The 14,830-nt window shown below is 38.7% G+C and overlaps 1 protein-coding gene across 1 annotated transcript in view; it reads right to left on the minus strand.

Moving 5' to 3' along the window:
* LOC101439607 (putative adhesion G protein-coupled receptor E4P) overlaps nt 1–14,830 on the minus strand; it is an 80,702-nt gene that overhangs the window by 13,209 nt on the left and 52,663 nt on the right. Inside the window, exons 3-6 of the mRNA XM_071209688.1 lie at nt 13,178–13,297; nt 11,665–11,858; nt 7,024–7,182; nt 3,095–3,289 (exon numbers count right to left, since the gene is read on the minus strand). Coding sequence (XP_071065789.1) covers nt 3,095–3,289; nt 7,024–7,182; nt 11,665–11,858; nt 13,178–13,297 — 668 coding nt within the window. The remainder of the gene's footprint in view (nt 1–3,094; nt 3,290–7,023; nt 7,183–11,664; nt 11,859–13,177; nt 13,298–14,830) is intronic.

Consider the following 14,830-nt stretch of genomic DNA (forward strand, 5'->3'; position numbering starts at 1 on the left):
AAGTGTGGAAATGGATAGAGTTGATGGTAACACCTTATAGTGAGTATAGCTAATATGGCTAGTTTATAAATGTCATAGAAACAAAATACCATCATATCAAATCCTATAATACATAAAATGAACAATATATCACAGAAATAATAAAATACCTTGACAGTGAAGAGTCCTTTTTCTTCAAATAGCATGGAATTGTCACTAATATCATGTGGAAAGAATAATTTATGACATGAATACTTAGCAAACATATTTTTTCTTAGCTTCTGCCTCCTCAAAAATATCCTTAATCCTATGGAATTTACAACATTGGGCATGATTAGGCCAGGTACAAATGGACAAACGTTGTATAATCTCACTGCTTTGAACCAACTAAAATAAGTAAACTCTTAGAGTCAGAATCTAGAATATAAGTTACCAGGACATAGGGTGGAGATAGTGAATGGGAAATTGAGGCTTAGTATGTACAGTGTTTTTATTTGAAGTGATGGAAATGTTTTAGCAATGGATGGTTGTGATGGTAACATGACATGGTGAACACAATTAACAGCACTGAAATATATATTTGAATATGATTAAAAGGGAAAATATTGGATTGTATTTATGGTAACAGAATATTTTTTTAAAACTCCATGTAACTATACTATGCAAACTGTGACTTCTAAGTTAAACTAAGTTAAACTATAACATAATTTTATAATTATATTATAAAATATAATTGTATTTTATAACACAGTTATAAAATTGTATTAGCTTCAATTTTAATAAATGTTTTACACCAAGGCAATAATAGGGTGGTATATATTTTTAAACTTACAACTTCTCTAATAAAGGGGGAAAAGAGGCAAAAATTAGAACTTAAAGGTCCATGTAATTTGTTTCACCATTTCCTGCTGAACCCCTGATTAAAGAGAGATTCATTTTTCTCATTTAAAAACTTCCCTTTTCACCTCCTGATTTTACCAAATCCAGCAGTGTCCCTATGTGACCTCTCAGTAGATTTGGTCTGCCTAGTTGACATTTCTTCTCCTTTGGATTCCAGGACACCGATCTGTCCAGGATTGCTTCTAACTTTGACTGCTAATTCCTTAGTCTTCTCAAACATCTTTCTCTTCCCAGTCTTTAAATGTTAGTCTTCCTCAAAGCTTGTCCCTTAATACACTTCATTTCTCACTGTCCCAGCGTAATTACATCCACTGCTCTATATGAACTTCCTCCTTCATGCAGGAAACTTTCTCCTGCCCCAATCTCTTTTGGGCTCAAAACTCCTTTTTCCAATTGTCTGGTGAATGTCTCAACTTGGGTGTCTGAGCAGTACCTCTAACACATTCAAATCTGAATTCACCATCTCTTTTGTCCCAAACTTGTTCCTCTTTCTCTAGTTTGGTTAATGGCATCATCACTCACCAACCAAATCCCTCAAATTAAAAATTTCAGAGTCATCACTATGTGTTTGCTCCATGCCCACCACTTCCATATCCATTTGGGCCGCAAGTCCTACCAATTCCACTATATAAATGTTTCTCAAATCTTACCCAATTCTCCAACCCTGATTCATATCTTTATGAACTCTAGCCCAGACTATTAATAACCCCATCAGTTTCTCTATCCTGCTTGCTTTATCTCACTCCAGCTTACCTTTTTCATCCACTGTTTTCCTCCTAAAAAACGTTTTCTATCATTTTGTGGCTCACTATTGCCTAGAGCTCACTATAGCCTAAATAAAATGTGTCTTCTATCATTTCATGGCTCATTATTGCCTAGCGAACAACAGTCTGCAGGTCCAATCTGGCCAGCCATTTTTATTGTAAATAAAGTTTTACTTGAACACAGACACACTCATTTATATACTAAATATGGCTGCTTCTGGGTTATCATGGAAGGGTTGAGCAGTTCCATCAAAGACCCTATGGCTCACGAAGCTGAAAATATTTAACTCTCTGGCTCTTTGCAGAAAAAAACTTGTAGACTCCTGACCTAGATGTTAAAACCTAATCTTAGCCTTTCACATTCTGACTCCAGCACCATCTTCATCCATTCCTCAACATTCTCCCCTGTCTCCTGCAATGGGTTTTATTTTGAATGCCAATTTAGGTTGATTGGTAGTAGCTCCCTAGAATGTTGTGTTGAGGGCTTCAAGACTTAGTAAGAAGTTGTAATGAATTAGAGAATTCTATATGGGCCTGAGAATGGAATTGAAGTGTTAACATGAAGTATTTATTATTCCCCCCAAAATGCTGCACTCTTTTATGCTTCAAATACTTCAGGTTCATGATTTCTTCTACCTGGAAAACCTTTCCTCCTGTCTTTGACTAATAAACACTAATCCACGATTTGAGATCCATCACAAAATTCTTCTCTATAAATTCTGTCCCAAACTCCAGTTAGCTGTATAAGCATGTGAGAATTCATAATTGGACTCATCCAGATTCAAATATTGACTCATTTACTCTACATGTGACCTATTAAAAAATTCCTTACACTTAAAAAGTTTCCAGGTCTCAACGTGTAAAATGTGAACAGTTTATTATTATTGTATTGTCGTAATTATTACCATCCTCTCTTCTCCATTAGAATAAGTATTCCTTTTTATACTACAAGGGGATTCTTTCAAAGAAGGATTATCCTAACACACTAAAAATATGATTACCTTATTTATTCATGACATATTATTTTATATAGAAAAAGACTGGAGATTCAGAAAGAAATAAGGCATGAGAACCCTGGGGTGATCTTGGAAGTTACGTGAAAAGTGGCAGATCCTGTATCAGTATGAGGGTGGAGCACAGGCCCTGTTTATCTACCCTCTGGTGAAATACATGTGAGAAATTGGCTACTCTTGTGCTAAGCTACTATCATTTTGGTGTTTATTTATTATAGCAGCTAATGTCATCCTTCTTGATACCTTCAGTCCGACAAGCCCTTTGCTAAATAGCCTCTCAGAAAGTGCGGGTCTTGTTTAAAATTAAACAGGGTCAGAGGTGAAATGAGAAACCTTGCTTTTTCCCATTACATGCTCACAGCTGCTGATTGTCCCTCTTCTCATCTTTTCTCAGCATAAGAGATTATGTCAAAGACGTAATTTGGTTAAATTGCCTACCGCAGGTTTAGTTCGGTTGATGCCGGTGAGGAAGAGGAGGTGGGCCATGAAGAGGCAGAGAGAGAGCTGCAAGTGGAGGGAGGTGCTGGTGTTCTGGATGGGTCGGCACAGGAGGAAGGTGAGGGCTGCCAGGAGGAGGCACAGCAGGGAGAGGCTCAGCCCCACGTAGGTGATCACCGTCAACAAGAAATCTTCCTGGATCCAGTGAGAGAAAGCACGATGGTCACTCCTTCCCATTCTCCTTTGTATTCACATTAACTATGCATGTCCAACACAGTCCTTTCTTGTGTGAAAGTCACTATAGTTATAGGCTCCTTAGACCTGAATCTGGATTTATATGTAATGAGGTGGCATTTCCCCTTGAAAGTCAGGAGGAAAGTCTTCCACAAAGACCAAAAATGGATGAAGGCTCTGGACATGAGAAAGAGAAAAACTTCCTCTACTTTGGGGAGCTCAGGGCCACGGTTGACATGAGACCATTGTTTCTGCAGCAGGGCAGGGAGATAAGCTTCCATGTCACCATTAACTCATCAACTCCAAGCTCCGTAGGACAGATTCCTAGATATACAGACTGTTCATCACCCTGCCCTGTCAATTTGCTCACACATGTGCCAGCAAAAGACCAGCCTGGAGTTGCAATAGCTGTCCAGTGAATCACTAAAATGTTACTGGCAATGAGATGAGGTTGAAAACTACATTTATCAGAACGCTTCTCAGGTAGAACTTGGAATGTGATTAAAAAGCATAAGTCACTTGGAAAATGATGCTATTATGGCTGGAATTATGTCCACCAGAAGATATGTTGAAGCTCTATCCTCTGCTACCCGTGATTGTGACCATAATTGTAAATAGAGCCATTGCAAATGGAATCAGTTAAAATGAGGTCATCCTAGAGTTCAGTGGGCCCTTAATCCAAAATGACTGGTGCCCTTACATGAATACAAAATTTGGACACAGACAACAGGGTACCATGTGATAAATAGAGATTGGAGGGATGCATCTATAAGCCAAGGAACTTCAAGGATTTCTGGTAACCACCAAGAGTAATAGGCAATGAAGTATTCTCCCCTACATGTTTCAGAGGGAGCATGGCCCTGCTGATACCTTAATTTCATACTGATGTCCTCCAGAACTGTGAAATAAAAGATACATGCTGCTTGAAGCCACTCAGTTTATGGTACTTTTTCACAGCTGTCCTAGAAGTTGAAGAACCCCAGTCCCCAAGACGCTTTCTTGAATTTTAGTAGATTGTTGCTGCACCTCAGTCAAGGTTCCAAGTATATCAATCCAACTGGTTCCATTCTAATAGTATTTATTTTTGGACCAAAACCAGTGTCACCCAGCTTAGCCATTCACCGAATGTAAAGGACGCCACTGGAGGCTCGCCCAGTTCCTTTTATATATATAGTCTTTTTTAAAAGATACATAGATCACAAAAATATTACATTAAAAAATAGAAGAGGTTCCCATATACCCCACACCCCCACTCCTCCAACATTAACAATCTCTTTCATCACTGTGGCACATTGATTGCATTTGGTGAATACATTTTGGAACACTGCTATACCGCATTGATTATAGTTTATATTATAGTTCACACTCTCCCCCAGTCCATTCAACAGATTGTGGAAGGGTATATAATGTTCAGCATCTCATCATAGAGGTGGAGTGGACATCATGATCCTAGGGTCCACAGGACGGTGGAATAAAATATGGTTTAGAGAAGACTTACTGGTATTCTACTCTAGAACTACTGTGTCCCTGGCAATGGAAGAAACTATATCACTGATGTGGAGACAGTGGCCAAAGTAGATCCTGAGGGCAGGGAGAGGGAAAAAGAGATATGATATGGGAACATTTTCAGAACTTGGAGTAGACCCAGTTCCTTTTAATCATGCTGGTGATATGCCATTCTCCAAGAGCTGTGTGTTTTGCTGCTAATAACTCAGAGCTAACCCCTCTGGAGCACAGTTCAGCAGTCCCCAGTCAGCTGGCCAATCTTACCCATTGCCTGTTTATGTATGTCCCACAAGCTAAAAATTATTTTTACCATTAAAAATGGTTGAAAAAATGTGAAAAGAAGGATATTTCAGGACTCACAATTACCCCTCATGGAACCCGCATTTCATTGTCTGCAAATAGATCTTTATTGGAACATAGCCACACTCATCTGTTTCCATATTGTCTATGGCTGGTTATGTGCTGCAAGAGAAGAGCTGAGTGGCTACAACTGAGAATATATGGCCTGCAGAGTGCAAAGTGTTTATGCTCTGCCCCTGTATAGAAGAGGGTTTCCTCCCCTGCTCTGGAATATTGCTCTTGACTAACAGGGGCTGGCTTCCCAGAGCCAGTGAGGAGATTATGCCCCACAGAGGAGGTGGGTTCTACCAAGACTGATCAATAAGAGACATAAAGGTCCAGTCCCCCTGCTTGAAAGTAGGGTACACACCTAGAGCTCCCTGTGGAATCTGACTGAGCCTGGAATTTAGTTTAGTCCCTGCCCTAATCTGCTGCCGTCACTCCCCTGATAGATTTTACCTAAGAAGCCTCCCTCAGTAAATCATTTGTATAAGAATTCTTATCTCAGGGAACTCAATCTAACATGCCAACTCACTTTCAGCTCAATTGTTCCCTTCTCACTAGGTGGACCCTAAAGCTCCTCTTCAAACCTTACCCTACCCCTTCTACTCCTGGGACTCCCTCTTGCCCTTGTACACTTCACTTCATTTTTCCATTGCATTTATCACTTTCCAACATATAGCATAATTCACTTATTTTTTTTTAATTTTGAAAGAAGCTTTAGATTACATAAATGTCACATCAAAAATACAGGTGATTTCCATATATCCCATCCCCTGCCCCCACACTTTCAGCCATTAGCATCATCTTTCATTAGATAATTCACGTATCCTATGTTTATTATTTGCTGACAATTTCTCCCTGCCTACAAGGGCAGAGAGCTTTGCCTAGTTTGTCCAAAAATAGCTTCCACACTCCTAAAACACACTTGGCAGAAAAAAATGCAAAATAAATATTTGTTTTGTGAATGAATGAATTTGTAAAATGTAAATCCCACACCAGAAGTTTTCAGAATCAGAATCTATTGGGGATAGAGCCAGGAAATCTGCACTTTTAAAATAAGTGTCCCCTGGGGATTTTTGGAAACAGAAAAGTGTAAGAAGCACTTAATGGTTTGTACTAGGTCAAATTTCCAGCAATTTACATTGAAAAATTTCAAAGGCTTTCAGGAAAAGAGAGATTGCTTTAAAAACATATCCAAATGCTATCAATGTAATGTTATTCAGGCATAAAAAAGAGTGAAATTTTGACACGTGTGACAACATGGATAAACATTAAGACATTGTGTTGAGCAAAATAAGCCAGATATGCAAGGACAAATATTGTAAGATCTGACTTACATGAAATTCAAATATACAAATTCATAAGGTCAGAAACTAGAATAGAGATTACCAGGGGATTTAATGCAATAATTGGTACGAAGTTTCTATCTAGAGTGAAGGAAAAGCTTTGGTAACTAATGGTGTGATGGTAGCATAAACTTGTGAGCATAATTAACACCACTGAATTATATATTTAAATGTGGTTAAAAGGGGAGATTTTAGGTTGCATATATGACACTAGAATAAAGTGTTTCAAAAACCCCTAGGGTTGTGCAACACTAATAGTGAACCCTAATATACACTATAATTAATAATATGATTATAATATCATTTCATCAATTATAACAAAGTTACAATACTAAATAGGAAAAATGGGGGGATAATATGAGACTCTATTTTCTCCATGGTTTTTCTGCAAACTTACAACTTCTTGGTTATATTAAAAAAAATAATCGATGCTATTTATATGGAATTTGGAAATATTCTATTTCAATGGAATGTAAATTTATTTACCATAGTAGAGAATACCTGTAATCGGATTGATGCCATAAGTATGGCAAAACTGGAGAGGTGGTTGCAGCTGCAAAGGGTTTGGTTTTCATCAGAAGAAATGACTTCACAGCCTTCATTAGACCAGGAAGAACCATGCCAGTAGACACAGATGGCTTTTTCATCTTCTTTTTTGACCTGGAGAATAATCACATTACCTCTTAATCCAGTCATTTAACAGCTAACATTTAGTGATGATTTTTTACATTATGTCTTATTTAATTCTTGCAACAACCCGTGACTTAGGCATGCATAGACCCATTTACTAATTGGAAAATGAAATCTAGACTCCAGTATCCCATAAGGGTACTAGAGAGGATCAGATTCCAGTCAAGGAACAACTCCATTAATTTACCTTCAAAACAACCTATGATGTAAGCACTAGTACCTTCTCCATTTTACAGACTGAAAGATGGAGGCACAGAGATGTTAAATAATTTGCCTCCAGATGTGGTAAATACACAAAGTTTCAGCTTACTTTTTCTTTGATTAATAGCAAAAAAAAGATTTCCCCCTCTTAAGCTTCCCTACTGAAACAACAACTAATATTGACTTAAGTACATCTCATTAGGGAGCTATAAAAGAGGCCAGAACCCACCCTTTGAAGCAGTCACCCAATCATGCCCATGACACTTGATTAAGGGTTGGGGACAAACACCTCTGTTTCTTCCTTTAATTTGGGGTATAGGGCTGCTTGTAAATACAAAGAAAATATCCCATCTTCAACCAAGAGCTGGAAAGAGGGAAGATGATATCTGCATGGTGTTTAGCACTGTCTTAGGATATAAAGGGAGGTCTTGAACCCCATTTCATTGCATTTTTAAAACTTAAATGTAGGTCAAGCCCAAAGGGTAATATGTTATGCATGTGCTAGGTAGCAGGCACTATTTTGAATGATTTAGCTATAGTAAGTTTTTTAAGTCTCATATCAACAAGGCACACTGCTGCCAGCAGCAGCTCCAGTTTGTTAGGCTGAGGAATAGAGCATGGGAAACTTTCTGAACAAGTCAGTGGGAAAGAAGTAGGGATTTGAACCCAGGCTGTTTGGTTTCAGAGGCACTACGACCCCTGTAGTTTTATTTTTTAAAGTTTTTTTTTATTTATTGCTTCCTCCCACCTCATTGTTTGCACTTGCTGTCTGCTCTCTGTATCTGTTCATTGTGTGCTCATTTTCTCTTTTGGGGAGGCACCAGGAACTGAACCCTACACATCCCATGTGGGAAGGAGGCACCTAATCGCTTGAGCCACCTCCACTCCTTGCTTGTTGTATCTCTCATTGTAGTTCCTTATTGGGTCTCCTCATTGCATCATCTTGTTGAGCTGCCATGTCAGCACATTGTCTTATTCATCTTCTTTAGGAAGTACCATGAACCATATCTGGGACCTCCCATGTGGTAGGCAGATGCCCAATTGCTTGAGCCACATCCACTTCTCCCCTGTAGTAGTTTTAAAAATATCCACAAATTCTTGGATACTACTTCCAACGTATCAAACCAACTTCCCCTTACTTCGAGCATGGACTTAGTGAATTGCCTTTAACAAGTAGGATTAGGCAGATGTGACAGTGTGTGTTATAAAAATCACTGTGACTTCCTGCTTTTTCTCTCTTCCTCACAGATCACTCACTAGAGAAGTTGCATATTTACAGAAATATCATACATGAAATACCTAAATCACAGACTTCCATTAACCTTCCTATTATTAACACCTTGCAATAGTGTACTTGCAAATTGTACTATTAACTATAGTTCATTGTTTACAAATGGTGCATTGTGCTGCACATGCCTGTGGTTTTTCATGTAATGTTTATTTTATTAACAGATAGATGTTAATAAACTTTCCTCTTTTAAGCACGTTCAAATGTGTAATTCAGTGTTGTTAATTACATTTACAAAGTTTGCTACCATACCCTCCATCCATTAGCAAAAATTACAATCAACGCCAAGAGAACTTGTGTACAATGTAAGCATTAACTCCCTATTCCTGACATTCAACCCAGCCACTGGCAACCTCTATTCTAGATTCCAGCTCTACGAGATTGATTATTCTAATGATTTCATATCAATGAGATCATGCAATATTCATCCATTTGTATCTGGCTTATTTCACTCAACAGGATGTCTTCAAGGTTTATCCATGTTGCTACATGTCTTAGGACTTCGGTCCAAATTACCATCGAAAATGCTGCAGCAGTTGCCTTGCACTACTCCATGGCCTCCATAGGGAGGAGTCTTCCCTAGCTGATGTTTCTCCTGGGTCCTGTGCCAGATCCTGGGCAGCAGAAAGCAGGAGGCCTGGCTGAGGTTGACCTTGACTTACATATTCTGTGTAGAAGACTGATTGCCCTCAACCCCTTCCTCCACCATCTTAGACTCTTTAACACACTCAGACCTCTCAACAGAGGCATGGGTTCTCAGTGGACCCCTGAGCACTAAGTGAGGTCTTCCCTTCACCCTGTGCAAGACATTGAAAATTAGTGCTGGCAGAACCAGATATTTCCTAAAAAGTCAATCACCTGAGGACAGGTCAGGGCTCAACTCCATCTGAAACTCAATGGTGAGACAAGGGTCTCCCATACACATAGGGGAAATGGCTCATGGTTTATTCACAGAAATAATTAAAATACACAGACTCATAGGGTCGGAATCTAGAATTCAGTTTACCAGGGAAATGGGTGGGGATAAGGAATGGGAAGTTAAGACATAACATGTACGGGGTTCCTATTTGGAATGACGGATGGTGATAATGGTAGCACAACACTGTGAACATAATTAACAACAATGAAATATGTAGCCGCATGTGGTTAAAAAAGAAAATGTTCTGTTTTATGTATGGTAACCTTAAGTTTGTTGGTGAGCTTGCTGGCAAACAACATGTAGCCAGAATGGCCGGTAAGCATACACAATGGCTATCACAAAAGGCACCTTCCTTCTTCCTGGCCAGCTTCCCGCCAGAGAAGCCCGCGCGTGCCAACTTCAAAACTACCTCATCCCATCAAGTAGCTGCTTCATATTATCCCAATCCCCTTAGCCCATCTGTAATTGACACGTCACCTCAAGCCCCCACTCCTGCCCATATAAGCTGTGCCCCATCCCCAGTAAACCAGACCTGCGCCATGAGCCTGCGTCTCCGGGGTGTTACGGTGTGTTTAACCTGGCTGTGTGTTACCGGGGCCCCGTCGTCACTCACAACCCGTTCGAGAAGTTCACCTCACCGAGGCGAAAGCCATCTAGCTAACGGCCCGGCCAGCTGTATAGCTAACGGCCCCAGGGGCACACCCACAAAGTTAAACCATGGTCTATAATTAATAGTACAATTTTAAACATGTGCTGTCGTCAGTTGCAAGAAATGCTCCATACCAATGCTCACTGTTGGTGGCAGCGTAGTGTATGGGAATCCTGTATTTCTCATGATTGTTCTGAAAATCGACAACTCCTGTCAAAAAAATAAACTAAAATAATTTTTAAAAAGGACTTCAGTCCATTTTCATAGCTAATTAATATTCCACTGTATGTGTATACTACAATTTTTATCCATTTGTCCATTGCTAGACACTTGGGTTGCTTCCATCTTTTGACCATTGTGAATAACACTGCTATGAATATGGATCAGACCAATCACTCTTGAGGAAGCCCACATGATGTTGTGAGGCTGCTCAAACTACCTTTTGGAGAAACCCAAGAAGCAAGAAACAGGCCTCCTGCCAACACTGATATGAGTGAACCATCTTGAAAGCAGATTCTTCAGCCCCAGCCACATCTTTGATGATACATCCCTCATCATCATTTTATGGCAACCTCTTGAAAGACCCTAAGCAAGAACCACCCAGCTAAGCCATTCCCAACTTCCTGATCCACAGAAGCTGAGTGAGTTGATGAAGTTCTGTTGTTTTGAGATGCTGAATTCTGGTATCATTTCTTACACAGTAATGGAGAAGTAACATAGCCTCTTTGCAGAAATGGGAGCCATCTCTAATTTCTGTAAAATTGCAAAGCCTCAGATGACTTTCTGTTGGAATGTGCTTACTCTAGTCCCTTGGTATGTCACTTAGTAAGCATTGCACAAAAAGTTAATGATTATTATCCATATTATCATGTTAACTCTGTATTTGTTCCCTCTTAAGAGTGTAGGCTACAATATGGACTGTAGTCTATGCTTGGTGTGGCAATGCTCCAATTGTGTTCACCAATAGCAATGAATGAACCACACTAATGAAAGAAGTTGTTAATGTGGAGATGGGTGGGAGTTGTGGGGACTGGGGCATGTGGGAATCCTTTATATTTTTGCGTATAACATTTTGTATAATCTAAGTATCTTTATAAAAATTTTTTAAAAATATTTTTAAAAATAAGTGGCCTCAGAATGATCACCATCTTCAGGTAAGGTCTGACCAGTCCAGAGTCTGTGGGGACACGAGTTATTGGAACATAAGTTTTCCATAGCCATAGCATACTCTTGGCTCTTTTTGACTTTTCCATCACCTTCTTCCAAACTCTTCAAAATGGGTAAGAACTTTTCTTAGATTTAAAGACTTCTTACCCATGGATTCATTTGCATGGAAACATCCCATTTGTTACAATATCTCTGCATATGTAAACAAGTCACCTGATTTTAACATACTTGCTTATGATGAAACGTGAAGTTAATGGACTTGGAAAGTGGTCCATTCTTCATAGATGCCATTGTTCCACTTACTACCTTGGAGTTCAGGTAGAAATTATGCAACTTTCCCTCCGTTGTTAGATTTTCCTCAGAAACAAAGGTCTCATCAATGATGGAGCCAATAGAAGCATAAGATATAAATGCAACAACACCTGTGATAAAGATGAAAACACCATTCAATTTCAATATTGGCTATTTAGTGGTAAATGCTAACCATTTAAGGAATCACGTGTGCTAACTTTTATTTGTGAATGGAATGCCAGACCATGGGGAAACTTAATTTACTTCTCATTTACCATGTCCTGACTCTGTGACAATGTGCTGAATTATCTAATTGAATATTAATAACAATTTTTAGTTTAAAAAATTATAATTTTGTCCTTTCAGGAACACTTGAATCCCTTTTCCTTATCCATTTTATAGTTGAGGAAAACGGACTTTAGGGAGAACAGCTAACCCAAGGTCAAAGAACTAAGAAATGGTAAAGCATGATTACATTCCTGAAAATTTTCAACCCATGGAATAAAATGATGGAATGAATGAAAAATGGAAAAATGAGGAAGGGAGAATAAAAGGAACTAGAGGGAGGCTTGAGGAAGAGATGAAGGAATGAATGGAGGGAACTAAGGGAAGGATTGAAGATGGTTTAGAAAGAAGAAGGAAAATATGAAAAACCAAAGAAGGGTCAGGGAAAGAGAGGGGGAGGGAAGAAGAATGAATGGAAAGAAAGAAGGGAAAAGGAATTGAGTGAGGGAAGGAGGAAGAAAGGAAGAAAAGGGATGGAGAAAAAGGAGTGGATTGAAATGGGAAGGATGTAAGAAGGAAAGGAAAAATAAAAAGGAAGAAAGAGAGAGAATAAGGGAAGAAGGAAGGAAGGAAAGAAAGAAGGGGAGGATAAAAAGAGGAGGGAAGGGTGGAATGGAGAGGCAGGAGGAAAGGAAGGAAAGAAGTAAGGAAGGAGAAAGGAAGCAAAAAGAAGAAAAGAACCACTAGTGTGTCTACAATGAAGAGAATCCATATTAAAAGGAGTAAAACAGAAGTCATAAAGATGGTCAAAGGATAGATTGGAGTCAACTTTAAAAACTAGCTAAATATTGTTTATTTTCCTGTAGGAAATGAGAAAACATTAACAAATCACCTGTAAGGGAATGTAACACACATTTTAAGAAAATTGCCTGAGAGCATTGTAGAGGATGGAGACCAGTTAAGACAAAGAACTGACATTGTCTTCAGTGAATCATGAATTCTGGTTCCACTCTGACACGTCACAGTTAAACAAAATAGGAAAAGGGATTATTACAATTTTTCTGGCTCTCTCTGCTGCACCTGAGCTGAGAATTTTCCGGATTCCAGCTTAATAAATGCCACCTGCAGAACTGACTCAGGAAAAATGGACAGCTTCTCTGGGCTGTTTTGAGCAACTTAGAAAATAATTGAGGAATTTTCAGACTGTTTTGTCCATATTCCTTACCTCCCATGCTTTCTTCTGTAATGGTTGTACAGTGGATGTCCATTGTCTGGTTTCCTGCATTCAACGTGAATATATCTTTCTTCGGCGTGCAACTCTTATTAACTTTCAGTGTTTCAATGGCTAGAAGACAGAAAACATGTTGTCAGTATCAACATCCATGCTTAACCTTCTCCAAGTTGACACCAAAGATACAAAAATGTCTTAACTCTTAGGGACCTGTGCTCCTGCTTACTTCTGATTACTGTGGGAAACAAAGTCTCAAATTCATTGATCATCTAGCAAAGATCACAAAGCAAACTGGAGATTTAATCAACCCCCTTATCTCTTTCACTACCCCATACCAAACCACAGGCCAAGAGAGGAAGACAGAGAAGAAAGAACCATTTTCCAATCAGCAAGGGAGGCTTTGCAGTCAAAATCTGGTGTTGAGAGCACTGTCCCCGGAGTTAGAGGGCTCTGAGTTCCAGCGATTCTGGCTATGTGTGATTTTGGGCAAGTGGCTCAATCTTTCTCAGCTTCAATTTCCTCAACTACGAGATGAAGATAGGAAATTGTTGTGACCATCTCCAAAAGGCGCTACGGTATTACTGGAACTCATTCATGACAAATACATTTTGAGGCTTCTACTATGTACCAAGGAATACAGCAGTACAGGTGACAGATGCACAATTTTGCCTTCATGGATGCAATGTGGTAGGCAGTAAACTGACAGAAATTCACACTATGCTTTTACTCATCTTTGACATTTCTACCCTTAGGTTTTCATATGGGAGGAACATGTTCAACACGCGTACTCAAGCATCTTTATGTACCTGAGCTTACCATCAGTGGAAGAGTTAAGAAAACCTCAACAAGCTAGAGGAAGCAGAGGTCTTTGCTTGCCCTCTGCTTATGTTCCTGGAACTACTACAAACCACAAGGAACTTTCAAACATACCCGGAAGGTGGCATGATAATGCCAAAGCATGCAGACATTGGTATAAAAACTAATCCTTCTTTTATTAAAAGAGGAAATGTTAGATTGCATATATGGTAGCAGAATCCTTTTATAAAAAAATCACTACAAAGTGAACCCTAAATTCATCCATGGACTATTGTCGATAGCACAATTATAAAACTGTGCTTCCATCAAATTCTCCACAAAAATGAAAAGTGTTAATAATAGGGTGGTATATGTGAATCCTGTATTTTACTCATGACTGTTCTGTAAACCCACAATTTATTTCATAACATCATATTTACATCACAAAGAAAGGTATAATTTGGGTTAAAGTCTTTTCCTTACTGCCACAAGTTAAGGTAATATGTGATTGTTCATTTCTTTTTGTTTGAGTAACTATGTCACACAATTGATCTTGATTATTGCTTGAATTTTTCTGATTTTCCAAACAAAATTTTTCATAAAGAAAGAAAGACTATAATCTAGCTCTTGACAATTTTATCATAGCAAAACACAATGTGAAATAAGTGGCCAAATGCAGATTTTAAATACACCACACCACAATACTAGGTTGCCACTACAAATTATGCTGTAGCAAAAATATGCAATAATGTAAAAGTGTGTTTTAAAATAAGAATGTTTTGTTGAAAATAAAAATTAAAACATTTGAAATGAAAAAGATCACATGACTACAATGGTTGGGAATTTAGTTTT

The sequence above is a fragment of the Dasypus novemcinctus genome, chromosome 19, assembly GCF_030445035.2.
Source record: "Dasypus novemcinctus isolate mDasNov1 chromosome 19, mDasNov1.1.hap2, whole genome shotgun sequence".
In the NCBI taxonomy this organism is placed as follows: Eukaryota; Metazoa; Chordata; class Mammalia; order Cingulata; family Dasypodidae; genus Dasypus; species Dasypus novemcinctus.